Source organism: Salvelinus sp. IW2-2015, linkage group LG16 (genome assembly GCF_002910315.2).
Source record: "Salvelinus sp. IW2-2015 linkage group LG16, ASM291031v2, whole genome shotgun sequence".
Classification (NCBI taxonomy): domain Eukaryota; kingdom Metazoa; phylum Chordata; class Actinopteri; order Salmoniformes; family Salmonidae; genus Salvelinus; species Salvelinus sp. IW2-2015.
The window spans coordinates 34,159,297-34,181,927 of NC_036856.1; the positions used below are offsets into that span (position 1 = coordinate 34,159,297).

Sequence of the window (22,631 nt, forward strand, 5' to 3'; positions counted from 1 at the left end):
ACCTCTTAATTTCTAGTGAGATGTTATGATGGTTAGCTGAAGCTGAATAGTCACATTTCTTTCCTAATGCGGCCAACACTCAACAGCGCGGTCCACAAGGAAGGATATATTCTTTGATTAAAACAAAATACAACAAAGACTAACAGTTTAACACCATCTGCTCTAATTTGCTCACCAAACAGTAATTCAAGCAGATCTAAATGCATATTCCCATGAAACTGATTGAGATCAAATGATTGGCATGCATACACAGTCTGGACTTTTCACAGATAAAARGTGAAGAATTATCATTCACGATTGACAGTGATGATGGCCTATTTTGAAACGAGGTATGCCTAAGTTGGTGTTTGAGGGTATTAAAAATAAAACATTTTCTTGAGACAATATGTGTAGGGCTTAGGCCGACGTTCCAATTGGAGGATGTATTTAGAGCGTTGGYCCAGTAACCGGAAGGTTGCTGGATCGAATCCCCGAGCTGACAKYGTCAAAATCTGTCGTTCTGGCCCTGAGCAAGGCAGTCAACCCACTGTTCCCCGGGCGCTGAAGACGTGGATGTCGATTCAGACAGCCCCCTGTACCTCTCTGATTCAGAGGGGTTGGGTTAAATGCGGAAGACACATTTCAGTTTAATACATTAAATTGGACAACTGACTAGGTATCCACCTTTCCCTTTATTTTCTGCATATTCTGTAATAATATTCTATAGGCTAGGCCTAAAGCTGTAGGAACACATTTTGAATGAGAAATTATGATGTAATAAAAATGACATTACATCACTGACAGAGACTGATTATCATTCTTATCTACCACGACTAGTGAAGGTTTCTCATCTACTGAGGGARAGTGAAATGCTGCATATTAAAAAGTGGAATTTGTATTATTGATTGCAATGGTCATAAACTGTACAGCACAAGCGGAGAAGAAGTCTAAGAAAATGTGAATCATTTTGAATGCAGCCGAATGATTTTTTGGGTCTTCGTGATTTCACAGCCGAGGCCGTGCATGAAATCCTGTCGGTGAATGTTCTGCCATCACAGGCCCCTGAGCCTGTGTTGGGATGTATTTTGGAGTGGACAGTGATTGAAGAAGTGGGATGGGTTTTCTTAGTTGACATGCTTCATTTTGTATGATGTCGTTTTCCCCCTTCCCGCAAAGTGTTTTTAGTTTCTTATTCAATACCCTGTTCAGCTGGTGTTGGCAATGCAGCATTAACATTGGATGCCAACCGCCGGTAAACCCCATCGAAGAAGAAGTAGAGGGAGTACAGGGCTTAGCAGGTCTCTCGCTAAAAAGAGATGTCGGCTTGGAAAAYCTGAATATTTTAAAGACTGAGGGAGGCAGAGAATGGGTTTGAATCTGTTGGTGCGAGCAATAACAAGTGAGAGGGTATATCGAGGAAGATTGGTGTCAAGTTCAAACAGAGTGAGCCMGACACCAGTTTGAGTTCTGGAGGTGAAATGGAAGTGGTAGAAGGTGTTGTGAGGAACTCGGAGCCCAAGCCTTGCATTGATGGACATGGTTATGATAAAGATAAGTTTGGTCCAGTGGGAYTGAGATTTTTGAAGAGGGTGGAACCAGGCCTTTTGGCTGATCCATGGGTGGATTCAGGTTGGGTGGAAAGATGGTGGGTGCTGTTGAGTCGATGAAGGTAACCCGAAGTGGACTTGTAATGTTTCTTTGTGTTTCTTCAGATCAGAGTGAGCAGGACGCTCTGCGCGACGCAACTTGGGTCAAGATCTGTTTCTTGCTATTTCTGGTGTTTGTCGTCTTGAGTCAGTCTTTACCAGACAAGGTTATGTTAGGATATATCAGTTACCCTGTTAGAGCGTTTGTGGCAAGTCCACTGCGCTGTTTCAGGTGCAACATTTATGGTCATGTCGCAGTAGTGTGTAGGAGGGAGATTCCAAGATGTGGGAAGTGTGCAGGAGGGCATGGGATAGAGGGTTGTGTAGTGTCAGTGGATAAAGGTGTGTGTGTCAACTGCAGGGGTGCARATGATGCTGGGGATCGGAAGTGTCCGATGCGACAAAGGCAGGTTGAAGTAGCTAGAGTCAGAGTAGTGCAGAAGGTGTCTTATGCTGAGGCAGTGAAGAAAGAAGAGGAGGATGGGTCAAGGGTGAGGGATTCGGAGAGGATCCCTGTGAATAGTAGATCTGTGCCAGCACAGAGGGATAGGCCAATGAGTGATATATGCTTTAATAAGGTTGGCTTCTTAGTGTTCATGGCAATGGTTATCAACTTTACTGTAGAAATGAAACGTAAATCACAGAAAATAGATATTGTGGTGGCAGCTGCAGAGAAGTACTTGGGGTACGAGATTTGACTTCAGAAGAGTTACATTGTGTGTTGAGTGGTAGTGTCCCGTCCTCTCAGGCCGTTGGCCTGGGGTAGGATCAGATAGGGTTAGGAGTGGAATAAGGTGATGCGTTTTAATGAGTATAGGGTTAGCTGGTAGGGTAATTAAAATATATGTATATTATTTGGTTCCCCTTTCCCGTCGCAAAGTGTAATGGATCTATACTATAGTTRAGTGGAAATGGAACATATTGGATGCCAACCACCGTTAAACTTCACKGAAGAAGACATGGATTGTGTATGTTTGCTATTCAGAGGGTGGATGGACAAGACAACATATTTAAGTGCCTTTGAACAGGGTATTGTAGTAGGTGCCAGGAGCACCAGTTTGAGTGTGTCAAGAACTGCAATGCTGCTGGGGTTTTCACACTCAACAGTTTCCCATGTAGCACTACTGGGTGATCTGAAAAGTCATAGTCAATCGATCAATAATACAATACATTTAGCAAACATGTTTATTTTTAATTTACAATCTGTAGAAATTATGAGAATAGAAAAGTTCAGAACTTTTGTGAAACAGTACAGTTGAAAAGTATATGGCAAATAGAAATCCAATATGGATGGCGTTAAGAGATAGACGGGAGGGGTTGAATGGAGCTGAAGGTTGGGAATGATAACGTTTTACAGTCTCCTAACCAATTGTGCTATTGTGTGTGTTTTTTTGCGTTATTTGTAACTTATTTTGTACATAATGTTTCTGCCACCGTCTCTTATGACCAAAAAGAGCTTCTAGATATCAGAACAGCGATTACTCAACTGGACGAAGATTTTTTCTTTAACGAGTCGGATGCGAAGGATTTACTTCAGACACTAGACAAGGACCAAATCCCTGTGTTTCGCATGAGAAAGAGATGGAGATATCGCGGAGGTAGGTCTGGGTGCATTGTAAGTATCCGACGTCGAATGGGTAATCTGCCTCTACCATCAGTCCTATTAGCCAACGTACAATCATTGGATAACAAAATAGACGAGCTACGATCACGAACATCCTACCAACGGGGCATTAAAAACTGTAATATCTTATGTTTCAGCGAGTCGTGGCTGAATGACGACATGAATAACATACAGCAGGCYGGGTTTACACTGCATCGGCAAGATAGAACAGCTGCCTCCGGTAAGACAAGGGGTGGTGGTCTGTGTATATTTGTAAACAACAGCTGGTGCACGAAATCTAATATTAAGGAAGTCTCAAGATTTTGCTCGCCTGAGGTAGAGTATCTCATGATAAGCTGTAGACCACACTATTTACCAAGAGAGTTTATCTATATTTTTCGTAGCTGTCTATTTACCACTACAAACCGATGCTGGCACTAAAACCGCACTCAATGTCTGTATAAGGCCATAAGCAAACAGGAAAACGCTCATCCTGAGGGGGCACTCCTAGTGGACGGGGAGTTCATTGTAAGGGAAACTGAAATCAGTTTTACCTAATTTCTATCAGCATGTTAAATGTGCAATCAGAGGAAAAAAACTCCAGACCACCTTTACTCTAAACACAGAGAAGCGTACAAAGCTCTTCCTCGCCCTCCATTTGGCAAATTTAACCATAATTCTATCCTCCTGATTCCTGCTTACAAGCAAAAAAACTAAAGCAGAAAGCACCAGTGACTAGATCAATAAAGAAGTGGTCAGATGATGCAGATGCTAAGCTACAGGACTGTTTTGCTAGCACAGACTTGAATATGTTCCGGGATTTTTCCGATGGCATTGAGGAGTACACCACATCAGTCACRGGCTTCATCAATAAGTGCATTGATGACGTCGTCCCCACAGTGACTATACGTACATACCCCAACCAGAAGCCATGGATTACAGGCAACATCCGCACTGAGCTAAAGGGTAGAGCTGCCGCTTTCAAGGAGCGGGACTCAAACCCGGGCGCTTATAAGAAATCCRGCTATGCCCTCCTATGAACCATCAAACAGGCAAAGCGTCAATACAGGACTYAGATTGAATTGTACTACGCCGGCTCCGACGCTCATCAGATGTGGCAGGGCTTGCAAACTATTACAAACTACAAAGGGAAGCACAGCCACAAGCAGCACAGTGACACGAACATACCAGACGAGCTAAATTACTTCTATGCTCGCTCGAGGCAAGCAACATGCATGAGAGCATCAGCTGTTCCGGATGACTGTGATCACGCTCTCCGTAGCCGAGTAAGACCTTTAAACAGGTCAACATTCACAAGGCCGCAGGGCCAGATGGATTACCAGGACGTGTACTCCGAGCATGCGCTGACAAACTGGCAAGTGTCTTCACTGACATTTTCAACCTGTCCCTGACTGAGTCTGTAATACCAGCATGTTTCAAGCAGACAACTARAGTCCCTYTGCCCAAGAACGTCTGTAGCCATGAAGTGCTTTGAAAGGCTGGTCATGGCTCACATCAACACCATTATCCCAGAAACCTAGACCCACTCCAATTTGCATACCGCTCCAACAGATCCACAGATGATGCAATCTCTATTGCGCTCTACATTGCCCTTTCCCACCTGGACTAAAGGAACACCTATGTGAGAATGGACTGGCCAACCCTCATAGCCTGGTTCCCCTCTAGGTTCTTCCTAGGTTTTGGCCTTTCTAGGGAGTTTTTCCTAGCCACCGGGCTTCTACACCTGCATTGCTTSCTGTTTGGGGTTTTAGGTTGGGTTTCTGTACAGCACTTTGATATATCAGCTGATGTAAGAAGGGCTATATAAATAAATTTGATTTGAAATTTGACTACAGCTTAGCATTCAACACTATAGTGCCCTCAAAGCTCATCACTAAGCTAAGGACCCTGGGACTATTTCATTTTTAAAATCTTTATTTAACTAGGCAAGTCAGTTAAGAASAAATTCTTATTTTCAATGACGGCCTAGGAACATTAAAAATGTAATAAAATGTATGCACTCTACTGTAAGTRGCTCTGGATAAGAGCGTCTGCTAAATGACAAAAAAAAAAAAAACTTTTAAAAAACAGTGGGCTAACTGCCTTGTTCAGGGGCAGAATGACAGATTTTGACCTTGTCAGCTTGGGGATTAGATCTTGCAACATTTCAGTTCCTAGTTCAACGCTCTAACCACTAGGCTACCTGCCGCCGACTAAACACCTCTCTCTGCAACTGGATCCTGGACTTCCTGAGGGGCCGCCCTCAGGTGGTGTGGGAAGGTWACAACACATCCGCCACGCTGATCCTCAACACGGGGATCCATCAGGGGTGCGTTATCAGTCCCCTCCTGTACTCCCTGTTCACTCATGACTGCGTGGCCAGGCATGACTTTAACACCATCATTAAGTTTGCAGACGACACAGTGGTAGGCCTGATTACGACAATGATGAGARAGCCTATAGGGAGGTCAGAGACCTGGCCGTGTGGTGCCAGGATAACTTCTCTCTCTCAACGTGATCAAGACAAAYGAGATGATTGTGGACTACAGGAAAAGGAGGACCAAACACACCCCCATTCACAAATACAATGACTTGAATGGGATTTGTGCCACAAATACTAACATGTCAGTATGTGGAAACAGTGCCAGGGAAACTAAACCAAAGCCTGGATTAATGCGATCATATCTTATCCATAGACTGCTTACAGGGTAAGGAAACCAATTTGTCACTTTGTAATTTGGGTGAACTATCCCTTTAACCAAAAAACAGTTKTTTGGAAGCCCAATGAGTCAAACATTTGGCTGTAATAGAAGAACACWAGGATCCAAATGTTTATGTTTTGACCCAAGATGTTTTGACCCATTTTGGTAACCAGAGCTCACACAATGTCCACTTGGTACACACTGGTTGAATCAACATTGTTTCCACGTCATTTCAATGAAATTACGTTGAATTGACATCTGTGCCCATTGGGTGCTTGATGTGCAACAAAAGTCAGAAGCTATTCACCAATGTCTTCAGGATGTTGTTTCCCTGAATAGAACAGGCGTTTCCAAACCTTGTCTCTCTTGAAACCCATTCCTGACACTTAGAAGAAAGGAAATAAACAGTTGGATCATTAAGTGTTCTTCTATTACAGCCAAATGGTTGACTCATTGGGCTTCCAAAGAACAGTTTTTTTGTTAATGTCATGGTCATTTGTGGAGATGGACCAAGGCGCAGCGAATGTAGAGTTCCACATATTTTAATAGTGAGTGAAACTCAGAAAAAACAAAACAATAAACAAACCGTGACAACAAATGCAGTGCTAACAGGCATCTAAACATAAACAATATCCCATAACCCACAGGTGGAAAAATGCAACTTAAGTATGATCCCCAATTAGAGACAACGATTACCAGCTGCCTCTAATTGGGAATCATACACAAACCCCAACATAGAAAATTAAACCTAGAACCCAACATAGAAATAATAAACTAGACTAAAACCCCTAGTCACGCCCTGACCTACTCTACCATAGAAAATACAGACTTTCTATGGTCAGGACGTGACAGTTAAAGAGATAGTTCACCCAAATTACAAAGTGACAAATTGGTTTCCTTACCCTGTAAGCAGTCTATGGACAAGGGATGATCGCATTAATCGATGCTTTGGTTCAGTTAGCATTTTTCTCACATCATGTTCAAATCATCTATAAGTGACTGTGTTGAGCTTGACAATCAATTTGACACTGAGTGTACAAAACAGTAGGAACATCTTCCTAATATTGAGTTGCACCCCCTTTTGCCCTCAGAACAGCCTCGATTTGTCGGGGCATGGACTCTACAAGGTTTCGAAAGCATTCCACTGGGATGCTGGCCCATGTTGACTCCAATGCTTCCCACAGTTGTGTCAAGTTGACTGGATGTCCTTTGGGTGGTGGATCATTCTTGATACACACGGGAAACTGTTGAGTGTAAAATAACCCACCAGCATTGCAGTTCTTGACATACTCAACTGGTGCTCCTGGCACCTACTACAATACCCTGTTCAATGGCACTTAAATATGTTGTCTTGTCCATCCACCCTCTGAATAGCAAACATACACAATCCATGTCTTCTTCTGTGAAGTTTAACGGTGGTTGGCATCCAATATGTTGCATTTCCACTGAACTATAGTATAGATCCATTACACTTTGCGAAGGGAAAGGGGAACCGAATAATATACATATATTTTAATTACCCTACCAGCTAACCCTATACTCATTAAAACACATCACCTTATTCCACTCCTAACCCTATCTGATCCTACCCCAGGCCAACGGCCTGAGAGGACGGGACACTACCACTCAACACACAATGTAACTCTTCTGAAGTCAAATCTCGTACCCCAAGTACTTATCTGCAGCTGCACCACAATATCTATTTTCTGTGATTTACGTTTCATTTCTACAGTAAAGTTGATAACCATTGCCATGAACACTAAGAAGCCAACCTTATTAAAGCATATATCACTCATTGGCCTATCCCTCTGTGCTGGCACAGATCTACTATTCACAGGGATCCTCTCCAAATCCCTCACCCTTGACGCATCCTCCTATTTCCCGAAAACCGTACAATACTGTTGAAGTTGCAGAGGGAAGGAAGAACAGATGTGTTAGTGAGAATTCGACTTAAGTGGAAGTCAGGATTTGTGAATGTGAACGTGTTTTTCTTTAAACCTAGATAAAATCTGTTTATTGAATTAGTGCTGCTATGGATCAACTGGAGCCTCTGATGATGGAGTGCAGTGCTATGTTACCTTGTTAGAGGCTACTGGGTGGAGACATGTCTGCCCGCCTGCCGTGAAGTTACAGAAGACCTCAATGGCGTCTGACGGACATCCCAGGTTAGGGTCGATCCAGTACAGTCCTACAGAGGTACAGGTGTTGGATCTTAATTTGATCACTCTGTTGTTGCAGGACATTTCCAGCAAAGTAGTAAATGCAGACTTGTGGCATATTCAAGGTTCAAAAAGGCTTCTACAGTTTGTAATTTCCAATTTAAATTGTCAAGACTTGATTTGCCCTAACAAAAAAATGTATCAACCCCTACAAAAATATCCATTAATTATAATCCACACAATTCCTGCTGCTGCGGGATTATTTCCCTGGTCAAATTAAGATAGCAACTACAGTCTATTCTACTGAGTAAATCTGTGAAGATTACTAATATTGATGCAGATCGGGGAAAAGTGTCCATTATATTGATCAATTCTGTAAATCGGTTCTATGAGGTTCTCACCGTCAGAGAGCTTCTGTTGGCAGTCCAGCAGGTCCTTGCAAAACCGTGCCGGGTTCTCCCGGGTTCCGAGCGGTTTCTTCATGCTCTCGATCACACTGCTTAGGTAGTGCAGGGTCTTAAAGATCCCTGCATTCTGGTCCGAGAGGGACATCTCCGTGTTCTGGTAGATCTAGGCAGCAGGGTTAGCATAGTCCACACAGTCCAGAGTGTTGCAGCATGCATGGGAAGAGGTTAGGAGAAAGCCACAGAGACAGCCAATCCAAAGCATGGACACATGGATGAATCAAACATTTCATAAGCATGAATTCATACAGACACATGCAAGTGTGCATGCATAGAGGCACACTCATATCCAACCACAGAAACACCATGTCAAGGTATTTAGAAAAGTTGAAAGCAATGTGTTTTGCATGTGTTACACGCAATTAAATAAGGTTTATTTGGAGGCAAGGTAGTGACAGGGACCCACACATTAGTGAAAATACATAGTATAAAAGAGCAAAAAACGAACAGGAAGATTTTTGTAAATTGTTTTACTGAAAATTGTCACTTAACAGTAAATATCATTAGAGTGAAGATATATCAACAGTGAATGTTACATATGGTAAATATGTTGTCTAAAGTTGAAACTTCTGTCTCGTGTATAGACCAACAGTGAGTGCTTTACCTCTGTCCTCAAGGCACCATTGGACTCAAACAGAGAGTTGTACTCGATTCGTCTCTGAGGATACAACACCAACAAGTACAGTTTAATCTCAGAGGCAGTAATAAGCAGAAAGCAGTAAACCAGAGGCCTGTATCAACAAATCTACACATTCTTCAACTTAGTAGGGGCATACTAATCAATGTCACTGAAAGCCTCCTCCCTGATTATTACATAACAGAAATGCCATTGTAGTATTGTAGTTTAAATTGATTGGTTCTATACAACTGTTGAAACAGCTCACAGGGAAAGGAAGGCCACACAGATTACACTGTACGCTCCGCTTCTATGCTACCTCTGACCCTCCAGCTATAAGACTGTTGCTTTTTCCCATTCCATCAAAAGCCTTATCTAAGCTTAGCCTGGCACCAAGCCTAGGACAGAGAGAGATAGAGAATACTTTTGTATTCGAAAAATACTCCATCATCAACAGGCTCTGTATTTCAGAAATCACACTGTCAAGTACCCATGGTGCACTGTTCAACTATTTAGCCATTTAAACCATTTATTTTTGAAGAAAACTCAGTTTTTCTCACTGGCTTTCATGTATTTCAAACATGAGCTTGTCTGAGATGTCATACTCGATGATAGTTGTTCTCCATTGGAGCGATGCGTTTGGTTGGCCAGCATTCTGGGGCGAGGCTTAGCGAAGGGTCAATTAAGCATTGAAACTGGCAATAACTGATCATGGCCATGAACTCACAGGAGCCAGTAAATGTTTTGACCCATTTTGGAAACCAGAGCTCACACAATGTCCACTTGGTACACACTGGTTGAATCAACTATGTTTCCACGTCATTTCAATGAAATTACGTTGAATTGACATTTGTGCCCATTGGGTGCTTGATGTGCAACAAACCAATACTTGTTTGCTACAACACCTTGTTTGAATTATGTCATTTGATGACTATCTGTGAATCAAACAGGATACTTACGGTCGGGCCTGGAGCACCAGGGTGGCCCTGGGAGAGAGAACACAGATTTTGACATAAACACAAAATAAACAGATACAAAGACAGTGGGGCAAAAAAGTATTTAGTCAGCCACCAATTGTGCAAGTTCTCCCACTTAAAAATATGAGAGAGGCCTGTAATTTTCATCATAGGTACACTTCAACTATGACAGACAAAATGAGAAAGAAAATCCAGAAAATCACATTGTAGGATTTTTTATGAATTTATTTGCAAATTATGGTGGAAAATAAGTATTTGGCTCTCACAGACCTGTAACTTCTTCTTTAAGAGGCTCCTCTGTCCTCCACTCGTTACCTGTATTAATGGCACCTGTTTGAACTTGTTATCAGTATAAAAGACACCTGTCCACAACCTCAAACAGTCACACTCCAAACTCCATCACATCAGTGATGTTTTGGGGCTGTTGCTGGGCAACACGGACTTRCAACTCCCTCCAAAGATTTTCTATGGGGTTGAGATCTGGAGACTGGCTAGGCCACTCCAGGACCTTGAAATGCTTCTTACGAAGCCACTCCTTCGTTGCCCGGGCYGTGTGTTTGGGATCATTGTCATGCTGAAAGACCCAGCCACGTTTCATCTTCAATGCCCTTGCTGATGGAAGGAGGTTTTCACTCAAAATCTCACGATACATGGCCCCATTCATTCTMTCCTTTACACYGATCAGTCGTCCTGGTCCCTTTGCAGAAAAACAGCCCCAAAGCATGATGTTRCCAVCCCCATGCTTCACAGTAGGTATGGTGTTCTTTGGATGCAACTCAGCATTCTTTGTCCTCCAAACATGACGAGTTGAGTTTTTACCAAAAAGTTATATTTTGGTTTCATCTGACCATATGACWTTCTCCCAATCTTCTTCTGGATCATCTAAATGCTCTCTAGCAAACTTCAGACGGGCCTGGACATGTACTGGCTTAAGAAGGGGGACACGTCTGGCACTGCAGGATTTGAGTCCCTGGCGGCGTAGTGTGTTACTGATGGTAGGRTTTGTTACTTTGGTCCCAGCTCTCTGCAGGTCATTCACTAGGTCCCCCCGTGTGGTTCTGGGATTTTTGCTCACCGTTCTTGTGATCATTTTGACCCCACGGGGTGAGATCTTGCGTGGAGCCCCAGATTGAGGGAGATTATCAGTGGTCTTGTATGTCTTCCATTTCCTAATAATTGCTCCCACAGTTGATTTCTTCAAACCAAGCTGCTTACCTATTGCAGATTCAGTCTTCCCAGCCTGGTGCAGGTCTACAATTTTGTTTCTGGTGTCCTTTGACAGCTCTTTGGTCTTGGCCATAGTGGAGTTTGGAGTGTGACTGTTTGAGGTTGTGGACAGGTGTCTTTTATACTGATAACAAGTTCAAACAGGTGCCATTAATACAGGTAACGAGTGGAGGACAGAGGAGCCTCTTAAAGAAGAAGTTACAGGTCTGTGAGAGCCAGAAATCTTGCTTGTTTGTTATTGACCAAATACTTATTTTCCACCATAATTTGCAAATAAATTCATAAAAAATCCTACAATGTGATTTTCTGGATTTCTTTTTCTCATTTTGTCTGTCATAGTTGAAGTGTACCTATGATGAAAATTACAGGCCTCTCTCATCTTTTTAAGTGGGAGAACTTGCACAATTGGTGGCTGACTAAATACTTTTTTGCCCCACTGTATGTCTTCAAAAGACGACGAACCTCATTCTCTATGAACTTCCATTGAACTGTCAAGTAACTGTAAGTAGTAGGGAACCAGTAAAATAGGTTAGGACATAGTAAGGGGTGGGACACTTACTCTGGGCCCTGGATGTCCCTGTGGCCCCTGGGGTCCCTGATACACAAACACAACAACATGGTGTTACAATGGTGTCCAAGCAATGACATCACAATAAATAGAATATCTGATGCATCTCCACTACTCTCTAGTGCTCTCAAATTGCAAAAAAATTATTTGTTGAAATATACACTCAGTGGCCAAATTATTAGGTAGACCCATCTAGCACCGGGTTGGACATTTTGCCTCCAGAACAGTCGGAATTATCCGGGGCGTGACGTTCAATCATTGCTCAATTGGTATCAAGGGCCCTAACGTGTGCCAGCAAAACATTCCATAGACTCATGCTGCTTATGCTAAATCCTGACTCTTCCATCAGCATGACGCAACAGGAACCGGGATTCGTCAGACCAGGCAATGTTTTTCCAATCCCCAATTGTTCAGTGTTGGTGATCACTTGCCCACTGGAGCCGCTTCTTCTTGTTTTTAGCTGATAGGAGGGGAACCCGGTCTGGTCGTCTGCTGCAATAGCCCATCCTTGACATGGATCAACGAGTTGTGCCTTCCGAGATGCCGTTCTGCTCACCACTGTTATACTGTGCCGTTATTTGTCTATTCGTGGCTCGCCTGTTACCATTCTTGCCATTCTCTTTCAACCTCTCTTATCAACAAGCTGTTTTCGCACACAGGATTGATGCTGACTGGATGTATTTTTGTTGTTGCACCATTCTCTATAAACCCTAGACACTGTCATGAGTGAAAAGCCCAGGAGGGTGTCTGTTTCTGAGAAACTGGATCTGGCATGCCTGGCATCGACGATCATACCACGCTCAAAGTCGCTTAGCTTACTCGTTTCGCCCATTCTAACGTTCAATCAAACAGTAACTGAATGCTTCGATGTCTGTCTGCCTGCTTTATATAGCAAGCCACGGCCACCTGACTGTCTACAGGAGTGATCAATTTCCGTGAACAGGTGGTGTACCTAATAAACTGGCCCCTGAGTGTGTGTTGATATTAACATTATACATTTTGTATAAAATAGCTGCTCTAGTCTAAACGATCCAATCATAATCATACTTTACAGTCTGAAGAGCTGAAGAGCTGCAGTCAGTACAAAGGGTTCTGTGTTGAGGGCTCTCTTTGTGTTTCTGTAATGGAGCTCTACCGCCCCCACTGGCGGATGAGGGAACTGACGGCACAGTACTATAGCAGCAGCCTTCTGCAGGCAGCTGGTTCTTATTAGGCCCCTGAGGAGTTGCCTGGAAGTGTGTAAGTTTGTGTGTGTCTGTTTACTGTGTGTGCTTTTGTGTTTTTCTCTCTCTCTCTCTCTACTGTTTGTGTGTAACTGCCTATGAGTCTCGAAGGGGCTTATAGAGCCGTGAGGATCTTAAACCAGTTTACACGGCAGAGCGTGAGCTGTGAGAATCTTAAGACAGTTTACACGGCAGAGTGATAGGGAACAGTATACTGTACATTAACACGGTCATGGCTAGAAGGGGTCCAGCTTTTGTTAAATTAATGTCATATTTGACTTTTCGTAGCAGGTTAGGAGAACTTACACAGCAGGTTAGGATAATTAAAGTAGCAGGTTAAGACAATTAGGTTAAGGTTAGGAAAAGGGTTAGGGTTAGCTAAAATGCAAAAGCTGGATCCCTTCTAGCCATGACCCATTAATCCCCACAGAGGATCACAGCACTAACATTATGACAAGGCATTTCCTGTACACTGCTTACATGAGAGGCAGTAAGGCTCCATGCACAGCCCACAGTGTACTGGAAATCGCTCTGCAACAGCTACTTTCACCATGAGTCTACCCAGGTAGCGTGGTTATTACCTCAGGAAACACTGACCATAGCTACAGTTCACACAAACCAAACAAGGCCACGTAATTGCAGGAGGTGTCATCTATAGTTTATAGATTAAACACCTACGCTGTACTTCACACATAACCTTGTGGTTTTCCAACGCCTACCGAGTGTAGCATAGACTGCTTTCTCTCCAATGGATTATATAACTCTACAGAACGTATTCAGAAAAGAAAACAACCAAGTATTGGATTCAGATCTCACCATTTCCCCATGGCTTCCCTTTGGACCCTTCGGTCCCTGTGGAGGAGAAAATAAGACTTTTAAAATACACTGGTTTCTTTTCAAAGTACAAGTACCCCAATTATTCTGGGTATCCCTCCATTCCATGCAGGTGATGAACAGTACACTGGACATGAGCAGTCATCCATACATGTTCTCCGCTCTGTTTCGGGACAATTTGTCCAGTTCCTTCCATGAGTGGTTGGTTCTTCTAACTCTGTTATTCCTACAGTATAAAGCCCTTCATATAAGCACAACTTACTAGTGACACATCAGGTACTGTAGCAAAGTGTGACTAGACTGGACAGATCTCTATTCCAAACTAACTCCCAGGAGAATTGCAATGATGGAAAGTACCACTTGAGGCTTGAACTTGATTGACTTATGGTTTATGCCTGAGGAGTCATGAATACACACTCTCTCTCTCTAGTCTAGAAAATGTCTGACTTTGACAACAGAGGGGCTTATCAACTCAGGGGATGACCCTTATGGAAACACTCCAGACAGTTAGTTCAACAAAAGCCACATTCACAAGACAGACAGGGCAGAGTGCCCGCTCTTAAAATGGACCATTCCACCTGAACTATATCTCTCTCTCTCTCTCTCTCTCTCTCTCTCTCTCTCTCTCTCTCTCTCTCTCTCTCTCTCTCTCTCCCTCTCTCTCTTTTCTCCTCTCTCTTTTTTTCCTTCCCTCTCTCTCTCTCTCTCTCTCTCTCTCTCTCTCTCTCTCTCTCTCTCTCTCTCTCTCTCTCTCTCTGCTCTCTTCTCTCTCTCTCTCTCTCTCTCTCTCTCTCTCTCTCTCTCTCTCTCTCTCTCTCTCTCTCTCTCTCTCTCTCTCTCTCTCTCTCTCTCTCTCTCTGACTAGAGTAAAATTGGCAGATACGTAGACAAGCACAAGCACACACGGTCCTGTGCACACACACACACACTGAACCTACAGGTTTCCCCATTGGGCCGATCATCCCTTCTGGTCCAACAGGTCCACTGAAACCCTGAAACAGACAGATAGAGGAGAGATCAGCACACACACAATTTTTAAACATAATTTATTGCAACAAATCAAATCAAACTTTATTTGTCACATGCGCCGAATACAACAAGTGTAGACCTTACCGTGAAATGCTGACTTACAAGCCCCTTAACCAACAGTGCAATTCAGTGCAGTTCAAGAAGAGTTAATATTTACCAAATACCTCAAGTAAAAAATAAAATAAAATAAAAAAGTAACACAATAACATAACAATAACGAGGCTATATACAGTGGGTACCGGTACCAGTGTGCGGCGGTAAAGGTTAGTTGAGGCAATTTGCAGAGGTGTGGACTCGAGTCACATGACTTGGACTCGAGTCAGACTCGAGTCACAAATATGATGACTTGCAACTCGACTTTGACTTTAACACCAATGACTCGTGACTTATCTTGGACTTGAGCCTTTTGACTCGAACTGACTTAATACCCTCCCCAAGCCCAAACATAGAAAATGACAGACGGAGCTTTATTCGACATTTGAAGATGCACAAAGAACGGTAAAGTCGTGGCTAATATAGCCGACAGCTATATCATTCATAACTTTGCCAGTGTTTGCATGTTGGCTAACGTAACGTTAAATCAATGAGCCTCCACACAGTCAGTCAGTGCGGTAACGTGATCATTGCACCCAAGATTGAGCTACAACTGGCTACTACAACTGGCTATCCTGCCTGATGTTACTGCTGTTTTTAAAGCCATTGACATATGTTAGCCTACTGTAACCTGTGTGTGTGTGTTACGGTTGGGCGATTGTGTACAAGCCTACATCGCCCGATTCCATGGAAATATTACGTTTATTTGGAAAGTAATAAATATGTTTTCAAAAGCATTCATGATTTGCGTAAATGTAATATACTAACTATTAATCTTGTTAAAAATATGAAATGGTACTACATTTGGTGAAGAGCACATTATGACTTGTTTAGGACTCGAGACTTGACTTGATACTTGTCAGTCTTGACTTGAGACTTGACTCGGACTTGCCTGTCTTGACTTGGGACTTGAGTGCTAAGACTTGTGACTTGTAAAACAATGACTTGGTCCCACCTCTGGTAATTTGCACATGTAGGTAGGGTTAAAGTGACTGTGCATAGATAATAAACAGAGAGTAGCAGCAGTGTACAGAACAAATGGAGGGGGGGGTCAATGTAATAGTTCAGTGGCCATATGATTAATTGTTCAACAGTCTTATGGCTTGGGGGTAGAAGCTGTTAAGGAACCTTTTGGTCCGTTACTTGGCGCTCCGGTACCGCTTGCCGTGCGGTAGCAGAGAAAATAGTCTATGACTTGGGTGACTGGAGTTTCTGACAATTTTATGGGCTTTCCTCTGACACCGCCTATTATATAGGTCCTTGATGGCAGGAAGCTTGGCTCCAGTGATGTACTGGGCTGTACGCACTACCCTCTGTAGTGCCTTACGGTCAGATGCCAAGCAGTTGCTATACCGGGTGGTGATGCAACCGGTCAGGACGCTCTTGATGGTGCAGCTGTAGAACTATTTGAGGATCTGGGGACCTATGGCAAATATTTTCAGTCTCCTGAGGGGGAAAAGGTTTTGTTGTGCCCTCTTCACGACTGTTTTGGTGTGTTTGGACCATGATAGTTCGTTGGTGATGGACACCAAGGAACTTGCTCTCGTGCATGCTTCAGTGTTGCTTGTTTCGAAGCGAGCATAAAAGGCATTTAGCTCGTCTGGTAGGGTCGCAGCACTGGGCAACTCGCATCTGGGTTTCCCTTTGTAGTCCGTAATAGTTTTCAAGCCCTGCCACATCCGATGAGCGTCAGAGCCGGTGTAGTAGGATTCAATCTTAATCCTGTATTGACACTTTGCTTGTTTGATGGTTCGTCTGAGGGCATAGCGGGATTTCTTATAAGTGTCCGGACTAGTGTCGCGCCTTGAAAGTGGTAGCTCTAGCCTTTAGCTTGATGCGGATGTTGCCTGTAATCCATGGCTTCTGATTGGGATATGTACGTATAGTCACTGTGGGGACGACGTCGTTGATGTACTTATTGATGAAGCCGATGACTGAAGAAATATACTCCTCAATGCCATTGGATAAATCCCGGAACATATTCCAGTCTGTGCTAGCAAAACAGTCCTGTAGCGTAGCATCTGCATCATCTGAGCGAGTCACTGGTACTTCCTGCTTTAGTTTTTACTTGTAAGCAGATATCAGGAAGATAGAATTATGGTCAGATTTGCCAAATGGAGGGCGGGGGAGAGCTTGTATGCATCTCTGTGTGTGGAGTAAAGGAGGTCTAGAGTTTTTTCCCCTCTGGTTGCACATGTGACATGCTGGTAAAATTGTGGTAAAACTGATTTAAGTTTTCCTGCATTAAAGTCCCCGGCCACTAGAACCGCCACTTCTGGATGAGCATTTTCTTGTTTGTTTATGGCCTTATAGAGTTGGTTGAGTGTGGTCTTAGTGCCAGGATCAGTCTGTGGTGGTAAATAGACGACTACGAATAATATAGATGAGAACTCTCTTGGTAGATAGTGTGGTCTACAGCGTATCATAAGGTACTCTACCTCAGGCAAGCAATACCTTGAGACTTCTTTAATATTAGACATCGCGCACCAGCTGTTATTGACAAAAAGACACACACCCCCACCACTCGTCTTACCAGACGTAGCATCTCTGTTCTGCCGGTGCATGGAAAATTCTGCCAGCTCTATATTATCTGTGTCGTCGTTCAGCCACGACTCGGTGAAACATAAGATATTACAGTTCTTAATGTACCGTTGGTTGCATAATCATAAGCAAGTCATCAATTTTATTTTCCAATGATTGCATGTTAGCAAGTAGAACGGAAGGCAGTGGGAGTTTACTCGCTCGCCTACGGATTCTCAGAAGGCAGCCCGATCTGTGTCCTCTTTTCCTCTGTCTTTTCTTCATCCAAATGACGGGGATTTTGGGCCTGTTCCCGGGAGAACAGTATATCCTTCTCGTCGGACTCCTTAAAGGAAAAAGTATCTTCCAGTTCGTGGTGAGTAATTGCTGTTATTTTCAGTCATAAGAGACGGTAGCAGCAACATTATGTACAAAATAAATACAAATATAAGTTACAAACAACGCAAAAAAACTAACAAAATAGCACAATTGGTTAGGAACATGTAAAGCGTCAGCCATCCTCTTCGGCACCATCTTAACAGTAAGTGCTGATTCTGTACTTACCAGAATGCCAACAGGACCTTTAGGACCAGGTATGCCTTTGAAACCCAAATCTCCATTTGGTCCCTATGAAAAACACAGAACAAAACACACAACAAATTCTTAATAACAATGAGCCTATACCAGCCAATTATGCGCCGTCCTTGGGACTCCCAATCACAGCCGGATGTGATACAGCCTGGATTTGAACCAGGGACTGTAGTGACCCCTCTTTCACTGAAACCGCTGCGCCACTCGGGAGCTTAATATATAGGGCCAAAAAGCTCATCGAGGGCAGACACGGATGGTGAATGTCTGTGGTGATCTCTCAGAGCCTCTGACTCACCTTAGGTCCTGGAAAACCAGAGAAGCCAATCATCCCCAGGTCTCCCGGCTCCCCCTGCAGGCCAGAGAAACAAACACACTCTGGTACAACTGGAACACAAATGAAACACACAACTCAATCACAAGACAAAATGACACAACTCAATCACAAGACAAAATGACACTATGACACAACTCAATCACAAGACAAAATGACACAACTCAATCACAAGACAAAAATTGACACAACTCAATCACAAGACAAAATGACACAACTCAATCACAGACAAAATGACACTATGACACAACTCAATCACAAGACAATATGACACAACTCAATCACAAGAAATATGACACTATGACACAACTCAATCACAAGACAATGACACTATGACACAACTCAATCACAAGACACAAACTCAATCACAGACAAAATGACACTATGACACAACTCAACACACAGACAAAATGACACAACTCAATCACAAGACATCACAAAGTCACAACTCCAATCACAATCACAACTCAAATCACAAGACGCAACCACAAATCGCTCTGATTTGTGGTTGTTGCCTCAAAAAGGTAGAGTGTGAAGTTAGTAGGCTATGTTATGAAACCTTTAACCTAGTTTCTGTTCCATATTCTCCCTCTTGTTATGTATTCCAGACAGGGGTTTGGTCTCTGGTTTGCTCTCTGGTTGCCCTCTCATCCATTATCTTGTCTAACTCCAAGGACCAGCAGACACGAGAAACTAGGACATAAGAATGGTGGGTCCCTTATCGGTCAGTCTGGAGACAGTAGCACTGTCTGAGCACCTCCCCATGTCTGTCTGTCTGTCTGTCTGTCTGTCTGTCTGTCTGTCTGTCTGTCTGTCTGTCTGTCTGTCTGTCTGTCTGTCTGTCTGTCTGTCTGTCTGTCTGTCTGTCTGTCTGTCTTGTCTGTTCTGTCTGTCTGTCTGTCTGTCTGTCTGTCTGTCTGTCTGTCTGTCTGTCTGTCTGTCTGTCTGTCTGTCTGTCTGTCTGTCTGTCTGTCTGTCCTCAGCACTGGCAGAAGACGGCCTGTGTTTGCACAGCTAATCACAAATGTATCAGATCAATGTGATTTCTTGAATTGAATGAAAGTTTCTAAATTGCTTTCAACACCTTGTGCGCATAGCGGTGGGGGCAATGTAGCTGTGGCAGCGTATCAGACTATTTGGAGGTGTGGCTAATTGGGGGCGTGACTTTCACTGTGTTCTTTTTGCCCACCCGTGAGAGTGTTATTGTGGCCTATTGTACTTGTAATCCAATTTTAAACTAGTACACGGCCAGCATCTGTAATGATACTTGCACAACTGCATGCTATATTAAACAGCCTGATAAGCTTTATGTGTTAAGGTAGCCATTGTTTGGTTATGATATTGTGGTTACTAAATGTGAAGGTCTTCTGTAAAGAATATGTTTGAAAACATTATTTAAAGTTACTGAACAAACTTACTTGTTTAATTTCTAGGGAATTAGTTAAATTGCTTATAATCCAATTGAAGCAATTTCAATAGGTAATTCCAATGTCAAAAGTAAACTTGGGACAAGATGAAAAAATGGGTTGTATTTACATGAACTATTATTTTGTATTTGTTATTTAATAGATTCAACCAAAGGGGGAAAGTAGTTTGAGTATTGAAAGAAATAGGTAGCAAATTGAAATATAATTTGAAGTCAAATATAATATATAAGAAATTTTAAAGGTGGCATTGAATCATATATTTGCTTCTGAGCTGTTTATGGCAAATATATGATGCTGTGAATAACCTGTGACCAGTTAGCGGAGCATTGGTGAAATTCTACAATGGCTAGATGGACGCTGGACACTCACTGGTTGTCCTTTGAGTCCTGGGTGTCCTATCCTGCCTTGGTCTCCGGATGAGCCCTCCATGCCTTTGATTCCTGGGGTCCCCCTCTCTCCTGCCAAGCCAGACTCCCCCTGGAAACAATACATAGGGGTCAGAGGTCACAGGGTAGAAGATGGGACTGGCCTGGTCCCAGATCTGTTTGTGCTGTCCTGCCAACTCCACTGGTCATTGTCATGCACAACACTATAGGAGTTGGCTATATAGTACAGATCTGGGACCAGGCTAGGGTGGTACTGTAAAGTTAATGGTGAGGGGTCATAGGGTGAAGAGGGTACTGGGTGTAGGCTAAGTAGATTACCTTCTCTCCAGCAGGCCCCCTCTCTCCGACCAACCCAGGTAGACCAAGTTCCCCCCTGGGACCAGGTAGTCCTGTCGACCCCTCCTGCCCCACGGTGCCACGCTGGCCCTGACAAAAGATAGCACAGACAGTCAACATGGGCACACTAAATCATTGTTGACATGCTGTAAGGTAAGCATGAAAAACACTGCTAATCAAATGGTATGTTGTCAAGTGACAGTGACATTCAATCAGCACTGATTCATGGCCTAGGCCTTTGAAAAGTAAAATACTTAATGGTCAGACATTTGCTTATAAAACGTCAATACAAATGACTGACTGTTGTTGAACTGTTACAGTGTGCAGAGCCGCCGGCGACCACAATAATTTCCTGTTCCATCAGTGGGCCAGCGGCAGCCCAGGTTGAGGAGAGGGGAGTCAGTCATATTAGAATAACAGATGGAATGAGCCGTGGCCTGCCCGCTGGCCGTAAGTACAGCAGCGTCTGTTAATGTCTCGCCTCGCCGGCCGTGAGGCGTAAGGATAACTCATGTCACCACCGGGATAAAAAATAATCAGGAAGTGGTTTGGAATTACAGAGCTCTAGGTTTGTTGGTAGAACCTCAATCCCTGGGGCTGGAGAGAGGTCTTGCATAAGGAGAGGTACTGTAGCTGTCTCAGTCATTAAATCAGTGGGAGATTTAATTCTGGCCTGGAAATACACGACACACACGCCCATCTGCACTCATTCACACACAACCCACTCAAGTGAGACACATGGGCAATAATGTCCCATCCACCTGATCACAGTAAGGGCTCTGGTCTGAGAACAACTTTGTTCTTGCTCAACCTTAACACGTCTTTTTGACAGACATCTTAACCCTTTAAATCGGTGGGAATTGGCCTATATGGATAGGGCTACATTTACATTTCTTACAGAAGAAATATGAAAATCATATGCATAACCATGGTAGCAATTGAAAGGGAACAGTCTGGAGATAAAGGGAAAATTATTAGACCAAAGATAAGTACACAACAGTTCACCTGAAACAAGACTGAATCCAAACATCTAAACATTACACTGTTGATTTTATGTGCATTTTACATGTACTTTTTGCAGCATTTGTTGATAGCGAAATCTGAAAATACTCTGGATACATTCAGTAGCATGATAAAACTATTACTGGAAAATGTGGCGTAGGTGCAAAATAAGACCAAAAAAATGCAAGGATTTGAGTGAGACGACTAACTGGAGTCTCCAAGTGTCCACACAACTCTCCACACAACTCTCCACACAACTCTCCACACAACTCTCCACACAACTCTCCAAAATGTGCACAGTTCCTAACTCATTTCAATGCACTTTTATGACTCAAAGAAGAGTCTTCAACTATAAGGTTCTTTTTGAGTTATCTTAGCTGTGCTGTTGAGGAATTAGAGCAAGTACACTTGTAGTTGTTTCATTTGGAACACAACTCTGAATCCCCGCCATCACACAATTACTGTTGTTTGTTTATGCAACCCAAAAACGGTCCATTATAAATCGCAATCTGAGTAAGGTGGGCATGATTTGAAAGCTTGTTCTATTGCCAACATGACTAGCTAAGTTATAAAATACGATCTTACAGTGTTAGGCTTTCACAAGGCAATTTAGAGAAACATGTTATTTTTGGAGCGCATTAGAAAGGAGTCATGAGTGGATTCAGGTGCGTGTACCGCAGCGACCTTTCTTCACAATAATCAAACATAGGCTCATACTGTTCAGAACAACCCAGGGTATAACGCCATGTCATCGTGTAACTGTAAATCAAACATAGGCTCATACTGTTCAGAACAACCCAGGTATAACGCCATGTCAGTCGTAGCTAACTGCTAAATCAAACATAGGCTCATACTGTTCAGAACAACCCAGGGTATAACGCCATGTCATTGTGTAACTGTAAATCAAACATAGTGATC

At 43.1% G+C, this 22,631-nt stretch overlaps 1 protein-coding gene across 1 annotated transcript in view; it reads right to left on the minus strand.

Moving 5' to 3' along the window:
- LOC111975825 (collagen alpha-1(XXIV) chain) overlaps window positions 1–22,631 on the minus strand; it is a 30,378-nt gene that overhangs the window by 2,151 nt on the left and 5,596 nt on the right. The window contains exons 3-13 of the mRNA XM_024004434.2: window positions 20,694–20,801; window positions 20,359–20,466; window positions 18,527–18,580; window positions 18,205–18,267; window positions 14,937–14,990; window positions 13,981–14,016; window positions 11,933–11,968; window positions 10,129–10,155; window positions 9,158–9,211; window positions 8,491–8,659; window positions 8,009–8,118 (exon numbers count right to left, since the gene is read on the minus strand). Coding sequence (XP_023860202.1) covers window positions 8,009–8,118; window positions 8,491–8,659; window positions 9,158–9,211; window positions 10,129–10,155; window positions 11,933–11,968; window positions 13,981–14,016; window positions 14,937–14,990; window positions 18,205–18,267; window positions 18,527–18,580; window positions 20,359–20,466; window positions 20,694–20,801 — 819 coding nt within the window. The remainder of the gene's footprint in view (window positions 1–8,008; window positions 8,119–8,490; window positions 8,660–9,157; window positions 9,212–10,128; window positions 10,156–11,932; window positions 11,969–13,980; window positions 14,017–14,936; window positions 14,991–18,204; window positions 18,268–18,526; window positions 18,581–20,358; window positions 20,467–20,693; window positions 20,802–22,631) is intronic.